The following is an 11,230-nucleotide window of genomic DNA, read 5'->3' as shown; positions in this document are numbered from 1 at the left end:
AGACGGGGTTTCACCATGTTAGCCAGGATGGTCTCCATCTCCTGACCTCGTGATCCGCCCGTCTCGGCCTCCCAAAGTGCTGGGATTACAGGTTTGAGCCACCGCGCCCGGCCTAATTTAATCTTTAAAACAATTTATAAAGAAGTTAAAACTTACAGTGGGTCACATATTTCATCTTAATTTACACACACAATTTACACTTGAAAAAAGAAGAGCCTCCCAGTTTGAGATCAGAGGGAAAGCTTAAAGATGAAGTTAATTCTTTATTCCTTAGCCACTCATCTGACTGAATGACCGAAGGGTAAATCCTTCTCTTTAGCCTTGGCACACTCCCATCCCATCCTTTTTCATTGAAACAAAATCTATAAAGATTACATATCCTTTTTTTAAATTTTAATTTTAGTAGCCTGTCTTTATTGTATCCTAGTTGTCTTTCCTTAATGCCTGTTCACATTTGAACCGTCAACCTTCTCAGACATAAATTTTAGCCACTCCCCTTTCCCCACAAAAGAATCTAAGAAAAGATACTCTTGCTGTCTGTTTTTGTTACTTTACATATTCAGTTGACTACATCTTACTGTTTTTCAACTTCTGAGAAATTAGTTCTTAATATTGAAAAATGTAGTAATTCAGTTAATGCATCTCTCTTTCTTTAACATTTTTTAATGGAAATTTTCTGATATACCAAAAGTAGAGTAAGGCAGGGCAGTGGCTCACACCTGTAATCTCAGCACTTTAGGAGGCCAAGGCAGGTGGATCACACGAGGCCAGGAGTTAGAGACCAGCCTGCAACATGGTAAAAACTCATCTGTACTTAAAATACAAAACTAGAAGGACATGGTGGCTCAGGCCTATGATCCCAGCTACCCGGGAGGCTGAGACATGAGAATTGCTTGAACCTAGGAGGTAGTCTTCTTGCCTGACACAGCAAGACTCAGGGGAAAAAAAAAAAGAATATAGCCTTTATACTAAAAAGACATCCTGAACATATTAATTACATGGAGAAATCTAGCAGACATCACCTTAACCAAGTGGTAAAAGTTAACATCACTGGTAATTAATAAGACATCCAATTATCACAAACCTGCTGATATGGTGCACTGAGAACACTTCTGTGGTGTTCCTGCCAAAAGTGTATAACCTGAGTTTAATCGTGAGGAAAAAAATCAGAAAAACCCAAAATGAGGTACACAACAAAGTAACTGGATTGTACCCTTCAAAAATGTCAAGGTCAATAAACAAAAGATTGAGGAACTGTTCGAGATTAGAGGAGACTAAAGAGATATGACTGCTAAATGAAATGCATGACCTTATCTTGGACTTTGACTAATAAGGGTATTATTGGAACAAGTGGGAAAATCTGAATAAGGTCTGTAATTAAACATTGATGTGGCACTATTATCTCTCTGATTTTGATAATTATACTGTAGCTATAAAAGAGAATATCCTTGTTTTTACAAAATATACACTGAAAAACACTCAAGGATGAGGGTCATCATGTCTGCCACTTAATCTCACATGGTGCCGAAAAAAATATGTATATATTTAGAGAGAAGAGAAAGGATAAAGCAGATGTGGTAAAATATTAACATCTGTAGAATATGGGTGAAGGATATTTGCAAATTCTTTTTACTATTATTTTAATCTCTTTAAATTTGAAATTGTGAAAATGCAAAGTTAAAAGCAAAAAGTAAAAGGTATGCATTAAAAACATCCTTTAGTGAACCTGAGAAAAGACAAAGCTGCACTGAAATTCAAAGGCAGAGCAATCTACCAGTCTCACTCTCATACTAGTAAACCACCTCTAAAAAATACCATCAAGCAAAATCATCTCATGGAGTCACTTTCAAATTCATGGGTGTCAAGAATGCCATGGGTCTATTCTGAAACCAACAACACAATTAACTCTGAAGTAACATGTAAATTTTCTGATATATAATTTCACAACTTAAATTTTTGGCTGGGCGTGGTGGCTCATGCCTATAATCCCAGCACTTTGGGAGGCCAAGGCAAGCAGATGGCTTGAGCTCAGGAATTCAAGATCAGACTGGGCCCCATCTCAATTTTTAAAAATTTTAAAGCTTTTTTTTCTTTCAGCAATATCAAAATACAACGTAAATACTCCCTTAAGACTGTTAACATTTAAGGCAGAATCAAGTGCAATAGTTACTATTCTCTTTACTGTTTTCTCTATGCATTCACACTTCCACTGGCATACAGGAGGAAGAATGTTTAGAACAAACATCCTAACACCTGCAGAACAACACAGATGTCTGCTGCACATCTCTGATCCTACAAACCAACAGTGAGATTTATGCAGGAAGCTGAGGAAATAGTGAATATAGAAAGGAAAAGTGGTAGCAAGTGAAACTAAAGTCTTCTTTGCTTTCAACAACAATTAAGCTGTAACAAAAGTTCAATCTAGAGTGAATTTTAAGAAAAGTAACCATATATTCATCTTTTTTTCTTTTTGAGACAGGATCTCACTCTGCCCCAAAAGCTGGAGTGCAGTGGCATGATCTCAGCTCACTGCAGCCTAAACCTCCCAGGCGGAAGCAATCCTCCCACCTCAGCTGGGACTACAGGTGCGCACACCACCATGCCTAGATAATATTTCTTTTTTTTTTTAGAGACAGGGTTTCACCATGTTGCCCAGGCTGGTTTTGAACTTTTGAGATCACTGCATGTGGCAACAGACATCTGTGTTGTTCTACAGGTGTTAGGATGTTTGAGCTCAAGTGATCCGCCTGCCTCAGCCTCCCAAAATGCTGGGATTACAGGCGTGCATCAACATGCCTGGCTCTCATCTTTAAAGACAAAAGGGCTCAATTTTAAGTACTGACTAGTTCACATTTGAGCGGATCAGAAGTTCAATGTTACAAAATGATGCATAAAATACTTAACTGCAGATGGAAGACTTGAGCTCATCTTCACTTAATATCAGAATAAATGGGCCAGAATTATAGCAGAGGAGATTTGATATAACATAAAAAATATTCCAACAATTTAGAAAATCTCATCTAAAAAGTTTTTTCAGATGAGATTTTCTGAGGCCTTAAAATGCTCACACATCTTTAAGGTAATTTAATTCACATGTTTTAAGACTATGACTCTGAGGAGCAGGGAGGTTCAATGACTTTAAACAGGGAGTAGAAGCAAAGTGATAAAGATGTAATGCCCTAGAACTCCTGGGTCTCAATCTAGCACTCTACATGTTGACTTAATAAAATCCACACAAATGGATATAAAGAAAACAAAGACTTGCAGACATACTGCATATTTAATCAACTCTTACTTGCTTAAAACAATCAGTAAACTTTGACAGAGAACGTTCTAAAGGAAAGCTACTGTGTTCCAAAGACTGTTTATCCAACCCCAGCACTATTCTGATAGAAAACAATTATAATAAAATAGGTACATAAATCACCAATTTTCTCATGCCTTAATTGCTATTTAGCTACTAATTTACCAACTGTTCTCTATATACCAGGGATAGATAAGTACTTTACAGGTACTCATTTTTTAAGTCTAGGGCAGTGACAAACCATTCTTTGCTAAGGGTTACTGAGAAAAAAACCTTTAGGTCACAAAAGTCAAGTCAAATCCTATCAGAAGATTTTATAAATATAAGACTTCTCTCAAAAAGGAAATAACAAAACTCCTCAAAATATGTATGAATTTTATAGATGGAGAAATTAAGGCCTAGAAGGGTGAGGTAACTTGCCTAAGATTGTAGAACTAATAGTAAGTGGAGGAGCCAGGACTAGAACCCAAGTCAGGCTTCCAAATCTTACCTCTTTGACTTTACACTTACATTTTTACAGTAAAAGAATATGTTAAAGTTAAAATCTGTTAATCTCTAATACAGGGGCTGCATACGAACAATAAATCAAAACTTGTTATATTGTCATTGGAAACCCATTTAATCATACTCCTGTATAGAGTTTTTAGAACAACGCCACGTAAAACTGTACTATATATTAAGACATTTTAAATCATGAGTTCTTAAAAGTAATATATAATTTAAAAGTATTTAAAAACAACCCATCAAAGTACTCATTAGAAGATTAAGACTATCTCACTAATAATCTGGTTATTTTAATAGCTTCATGATAAATATGAGTGAACACTTCTTACCTCAGAGGCTGACCTGGTCATTCACATTCCAAATCAGCATGAACTCCATCTCTTTCCCACTACTTTTTAAAACTTTTCTATACGCAATCATTGGCTGATTTTATCTACCAATTATCTCCCATGGCACAATATAGAATACACAAGTGATACCTTTCTTCTGTATCATAGAAGAATTTTATTTTGTCACTATAATTTTTAAAAATATGTTTTTTCCCTAGCTTTTTCTTTACTAAATTTCAAAAGGACATTTGTATCTTTCTATAGCTGGGATCTCAATATTTACCTTATAAAAGTACATTTAAACATTACTTTGTGTTTGTGACCATGAAGAATGTAATACCTGAACTGAAGAAATCATGGAAGTGAATGAATTATTTTCCAAATATTTTTCCCACTATAAATCAGATGAATTAGGACAACTGAAGCTCAGTGAGCAAGGGTTGTAGTTAATTTTGCACTCTAAACAGCTTTTGCTAGAGTAGCTCTCAAATGATAGTCATTCTTGGCTGATACATAGTTTAGTTGCTGATTAGTTTGTTTAAATTACCTTCCTAAAACTTCTAGTTCCTACTGGTGTAATCTGAAAATGCAAGTCTTACCTGTTAAAATGGTCTGAAAAGCAGCTTCTACGTTTGTAGAGTCTAGAGCAGAAGTCTCAATGAACGACAAACCATTCTTTTCTGTGGGGAGACACAAAAATGTCAGTATTGTCAAGTTTTAAAACAAGGAATAGGGTATATTCAAGCCCTCGAAAGGAAAAATAACAGAACTTTTTAAAACCTAAGACCTCCTCAACTTATGAGACATTAAGGGAACCACTCTATTTACACTTTATTTACTTACTTACTTTATTATTTCTTTAAGTAGAGATGCAGATCTCACTACGTTGCCCAGCCTGGTCTCGAACTTCTGGCCTCAAGCACTTCTCCTGCCTCAGTCTCCCAAAATGCTGAGATTACAGGCATGAGCCACCATGCCCAACCCTACTTACACATTAATATTTACACAATAATAGATTAAAAATAATAGTGAGAGGGCTGGGCATGGTGGCTCACTCCTGTAATCCCAGGACTCTGGCAGGCCAAGGCAGGCGGATTGCTTGAGCATAGGAGTTCAAGACCAGCCTGGGCAAAATGGCAAAACCCTGTCTCTACAAAAAATACAAAAAATTAGCTGAGCGTGGTGGCACACACCCGTAGTCCCAGCTACTTAGGAGGCTGAGGTGGAAGATCGCTTGAGCCCAGGAGGTCAAGGCTGCAGTGAGCCTTGATTGTGCCACTCCACTCCAGAATGGGTGACAGAGTGAGATCCTGGCTCTCAAAAAAAAAACAAAAACAAAAACAAAAAAAAGTGAGAAAATGTCAATTGGCTCCTTAATTAAAATAAATACTTATTACATCTAAATACTACTCACTAGTAATGAATGACACCACTTAAAATGTGGTAAAAATGTATCCAGTGGCCAGCTATTTCCATCTCTTGCTATCCTCTCCATCAACCACATTGGCTATAATATCCAGTCAGAATGTTGTAGCTATATTATTTACAATAAAGCTATTCTTGCATGGGAAATCAAAAAAAACTGTTACAGAAAGTTATCCACAGCATCAGCATTAGAGCAAAGGCAAGACTTTCACTAGCCACAAATGCACAATGTTGTCTTCTGGCATGCTGTCCCTACCAGAACAGGGGCAAGAGACATGTGAATTCTTTATGAAGCCAAAAAGTTACAGCTTCTAAGCAGCTGCATCCCTATTGGTCCCTGACACTCTGAGCCTCTACCTTTCACTCACATAGAGCTCATGTACAGCAGCCTTTGTAAACACAGAAACATAACAGAAAAAGAGACAGGATACACAATGTTTATATTCATTTTTTGGTGGAATAATATTCCTGTTTTAATGACTCAAAGCAAAAAAGCTATACAGTCATCACAAACTTTCAAAACAATTCTTGCTAAGCATTCATGTTTACCTTTCGGAAACTATTATAACCTATTACTCTCACGGGAAAGGTATCAAAACCACAAGACACAATGGTAAGAAATATCATGGAATTCCTATCACTAACCTGCAAAAGCTCTTGCTTCATCTGTAGGAACTGCCCTGAGATGACGCAGATCACTCTTATTGCCCACGAGCATGATAACAATGTTACTATCAGCATGATCTCTCAGTTCTTTCAGCCATCGCTCTACATTTTCATATGTGAGATGTTTAGCAATGTCATAAACCAATAAGGCACCTACAGCTCCACGATAATATCTGAAAACAGAAACATATTTAGTATCAGAAAACAACCACAAGATGGAAGCAAACACCAGGAAGAACTCAAAATATGGATTATGAGTTTTAAAAACATACTTATAAATAAATTTCTAAGGATTCCTAATACTAGAATTCTTAAAAGGAAAAAAGAGTTCTTTTTCCAATACAAAAAGTCAGCTAATTCACTCATTGGCAACCCATTTCACAGAACTTAAAAACTGTGAGACTTACGCTGATGTTATAGCTCGGTATCGCTCTTGCCCTGCTGTGTCCCATATCTGTGCCTTTATTGTTTTTCCATCAACCTGGATGCTTCTTGTTGCAAACTCTACTCCAATGGTGCTCTTGCTTTCCAGATTAAACTCATTTCGAGTAAATCGAGACAGGAGATTACTCTTTCCAACACCAGAATCTCCAATAAGGACAACTGGAAAGACAAAGAACTTAATGTCAGATGAACAAGGCAAACACATTCAGAATACCACTATGCTTTCAACACAAAGAAGTTTGGCTTCAGAGTAAATAAAGCAAGAAAAATAAGGTATATGATTTTTTAAAAGGAATGGGGGCAGGGGGTTGAACCCCATGTTCTTGACCAGTTACCAATCAATAAAATCGATTTATTCTTTTCAGTGTGTTTCTACCTGTATGACTTTCACACATCATCTGCTTAGCACAGATACAGTATCCTGTCTTAAACATGCAGTTTTAATCACAGATGCACTTGGCACTGATGACAGGCATTAATTACCATCAATGCTATGCCAATCTTACTACTTTAGAAAATAACTTCAAAGATAAATCCTAAACTAAATGAACAATTTATGATATTAAAATGTAATATATCAGACATGAAAACAACAAAGGCTGTTAGTGGGTAGGGAAGGACAAAATGAATATACTTCGTTTCGTCAAAGACTGGGTGTGACCTCAGGACTCAGACCTAGACAATATGAAAAACATTTAACATACGAGGCACAGGGTTTATAAACTTCACCATACAGAACACAGAAACTAAAATGACCTTTAATAGTTGTATTCATCAGATTGGTTCAAAGTTAAAGACCCCTCTACCAAAAAACCCACCCCACTAAAGATAAACAGGGGTACTAGGAAACTAATAATTCTGACATACTGTGAGTCAAAACCAAACCAAGTGCCAGGCGTGGTAGCTCACGCCTGTAATCTCAGCATTTTGGGAGGCCAAGAGTTCAAGACCAGTCTGGCTAACATGGTGAAAATCCCATCTCTATAAAAATACAAAAATTAGCCAGGCATGGTGGTGGGTGCCTGTAATCCCAACTACTTGTGGGCCTGAGGCATGAGAATAGCTTGAACCCAGGAAACAGAGGTTGCAGAGGGCTGAGAGTGCGCCACTGCACTCCAGCCTGGGCGACACATCGAGACTCTGTCTCAAAAATAAAATAAAATAAAATAAAAATAAAACAAAGCAAGGAGGGCATACACTTTCACTTATGACTCCATGATTTTTTGGAGAATAGGTCTTGATTAGATGAATTTGCTTCCTGTGATTTCTATAGGCAGCAGTTTACTTACTAAGTAGATACATGGAGATTCTTTTTCACCCAAAGTGGTATTACACTTAAGAATTTCAAAAACAATGGAGAAACAGGCAGTTAAGTTGTTTTAAGGTATTTTCTATCTGAATTTAAAGTTCAAAATGAGTTCACAGGTTTATAGAATCTGAGCTAGACATTTTTTCCTTTGTAAAATTGGTATCAGCATTTCAGGAAACATTATATTCGTTCCTACTTTTGACTACTAAGACTTCTTCTTATCTATCTAAACTAGTTAATTGATTTAGACATCAGGACTAGAAAATCAAACATACAAAAATAAGGCCAAGGAATAAGACCATTCCTTACTAAAGAGACTGGGATGTGGTGGTACGAGTGGAAAGAACGGTAAAAACTAAAAGCTCACTGCACTCTGGTAGGAGGGCAAAGACAGTCCATTACACACTCCCTCCTTGCCACAGGAGCGGATATAAGCTGGCCTCTGGACAGTCTTGGACAGAGTACATTATCAAATGCGTATCTTTCTGGCTTCCTCAGTCAGCTGATTCAGCAAGAAATCATTCAGAAGACAGTGAATCCAACGCAGCACAAAGAGTGGTTATTTCTAACTAAAAAGTCAACTACAGGGTGTCAAAGGTGCTATGGCAAACATATACATGCTTTTATTTGCTATCAGAAGAAAATGTCAAAGTTATTAAAGTGATGTACAAAAGCAATGCACTTTCAATTTCATAGGATGGTTATTTGATGTATTAGTTTCCAAGGTCCACCATTCTGGATATGAAGTCAAATTTCAGTTTCGGTTAATAGTCTACTATCAACAGGATACATTCACTGTTGCTTCTTAGTACAAAAGGCTGGATGTTTGCTAAGGAAATGGCCTTTGAATCACTCATACGAAAAAAAAGTAAATACAAAAAAATACATGACTAAATACTAACACAAAAAATTAGGCATGGTGATGTATGCCTGTAGTCCCAACTACTCAGGAGGCTGAGGTGGGAGAATGGCTTGAGCCTGGGAGGCAGACGTTGCGGTGAGCCTGGATTGTGAGCCACTATACTCTAGCTAGGGCAATAGAGCCAGAACTTGTCTCAAAAAAAAAAAAAATCTTCCAGTACTTTCTTTCTTTTTTTGAGACAGGGTCTCACTGTCGCCCAGACTGGAGTGCAGCGGCACAAACAGGGCCCACTGCAGCCTAGACTTCCCAGGCTTAGAGGATCCTCCCACCTCAGCTTCCCTAGTAGCTGGAACTACAGGCACATGCCAACACACTCAGCTAATTTTTTGTATTTTCTGTAGAGACGGGGTTTTGCCATGTTGCCCAGGCTGGGTCTCAAACTCCTGGACTCAAAAGATCCACTTGCCTTGGCCTCCCAAAGTACTGGGATTACAGGCATAAGCCACCATGCCTGGCCAACTCCAGCACTTTCAAGTTTAGGTTTCCTCCCTTTTGACCTCCACTTTTAATGATTATGTTCATTATCTCACCAATCTCAACTCCTTATGCCGTCATAAAGATAGTAAGGGAACTTTTTTCTTAATGTAACCAATTAACGTTAACACTATTAAAAAAGCACTCTAATCTGAAAATAACTCAAAATTCATGAATGTTTTAAAAAGTTATCTCAACTAGGCCAGACACAGTGGCTCATGCCTGTAATCCCAGCACTTTGGGAGGCCAAGGAGGGTGGATCACCTGAGGTTGGGAGTTCGAGACCAGCCTGACCAACATGGAGAAACCTCGTCTCTACTAAAAACACAAAATTAGCTAGGTGTGGTGGCGCATGCCTGTAGTCCCAGCTACTCAGGATGCTGAGGCAGGAGAATCACTTGAACCTGGAGGCGGAGGTTTTGCAGTGAGCCGAAATCACGCCATTGCACTCCAGCCTGGGCAACAAGAGTGAAACTCCGTCTCAAAAAAAAAAAAAAGTTATCAGCTAGACATCTGCCGTATTTGAGTATCATCGCAAATACCTAATACTAAATATCAAGCTGCTAAATGCATAAAAGCAGAATATACGTATTAATTATCCATTGTTTAATTAAAAATTTCTGCTTCTTCAACTACATTTAGTTTTATACTTTCTCTTGCAAACTAATTTACTGGACCAAAATATAATTCATCAAAGACAGTACCTCAACCCTAAAAGTTACCACCTGAAAGAATAACTGGTAATTTTCATTCTGGTTTTCATAAATTTCGAGACATTTCTATTCTTTCAACTATATTCATATAGTCCAACCTCCTCAAAAGTTTTTAATATACAATGCATTCAAGGTGGGACACAGTGGCTCATGCTTGTAATCTCAGCACTCTGGGAGGCCAAGGTGGGAGGATCCCTTGAGCCCAGGAGTTTGAGACCAGCCTGGACAATGTAGGGAGACCCTATCGCCACAAAAAAGAAATTTTTATTTCTGTAAGTAGGATAGTCTTTAAAAAAAAAAAAAAAAAAAGAAGCCAGGCATGGTGGAGTACATTTGTAGTTCCAGCTACTTGGGAGGCTGAGGCAGGAGGATTTCTTCAGCACAGGAATTTGAGGCTGCAGTGGGCTATGACTGTGCCATGGCACTCCAGCCTGGGCAACAGAGGGAGACCCTGCCTAAAAAAAAATATATATAGAGAGAGAGAGAGAGAGAGAGAGAGAGACAGAGAGAAAGAATTATGTATATAATGCAAACAATAAGGCTCAAGTCTAGACAAGTTTTTCCACATTCAGCAGAATCTGAGTTGCTCAACCAAAACTTGTGAAAGAAAAACTACTAACAAGATGCAAGACAGCAAAGTTTCCATGATAATTTCTACTGACAATCAGCTGATGGTTAATTACTACTGACTTCCAATGTGATTGAAAAGAAAATGTCTTAAGCAATAGACTATGTATCCAGGTATTTTCAGAAAATGTAACTTTGGATTGGTGCCTACCACACAATATTTGTAAACAGAAATTATGACTGATGCTTACTTACGTCCCACAGGGCCTTAACCACATTGTTTGTAAATACAAAATTAAAGTTTTAAAAATAAAAAGTTTAAATAAAATAAAACTAATTCCCTCCCACCAAAAGTCTCACTATTGGGCTTAAATAAAGGTCATAATTTAGAATAATTGTACTGCTCGTCCCACATTACATTCCTATTTAGACCACTCCATCCCCTGTTAATTAAAATATCCCTTTATTTTCAACTTGTTAGTTACAAACTAACTCCAATTTCCTCAACTATTGCATTTGCTAGGTTAAATCTAAGTACAAACAGCTGCAGTCCATCTCAGTGAATAAATCTCT

The 11,230-nt window shown here is 37.5% G+C and overlaps 1 protein-coding gene across 6 annotated transcripts in view; it reads right to left on the bottom strand.

Moving 5' to 3' along the window:
* The window catches only part of RAB11A (RAB11A, member RAS oncogene family), a 51,836-nt gene that overhangs the window by 30,345 nt on the left and 10,261 nt on the right, over positions 1–11,230 (bottom strand). For 2 of the 6 annotated variants that reach the window (XR_001004684.1, XM_011968350.1), the window contains exons 2-4: positions 6,636–6,831; positions 6,208–6,401; positions 4,737–4,817 (exon numbers count right to left, since the gene is read on the bottom strand). Coding sequence is in view for 5 of the 6 variants with exons in the window: in XM_011968350.1 (XP_011823740.1) it covers positions 4,737–4,817; positions 6,208–6,401; positions 6,636–6,831 (471 nt within the window). In the remaining variant the exon portion in view is untranslated. The remainder of the gene's footprint in view (positions 1–4,736; positions 4,818–6,207; positions 6,402–6,635; positions 6,832–11,230) is intronic. The other 4 variants (XM_011968377.1, XM_011968359.1, XM_011968383.1 and 1 more) reach the window with 4 other exon arrangements.

This window comes from Mandrillus leucophaeus, unplaced genomic scaffold (genome assembly GCF_000951045.1).
Source record: "Mandrillus leucophaeus isolate KB7577 unplaced genomic scaffold, Mleu.le_1.0 Scaffold12, whole genome shotgun sequence".
Lineage (NCBI taxonomy): Eukaryota > Metazoa > Chordata > Mammalia > Primates > Cercopithecidae > Mandrillus > Mandrillus leucophaeus.
Note: the sequence above shows the minus strand (reverse complement) of the source record. Positions and strands in the feature narration are given on the sequence as shown.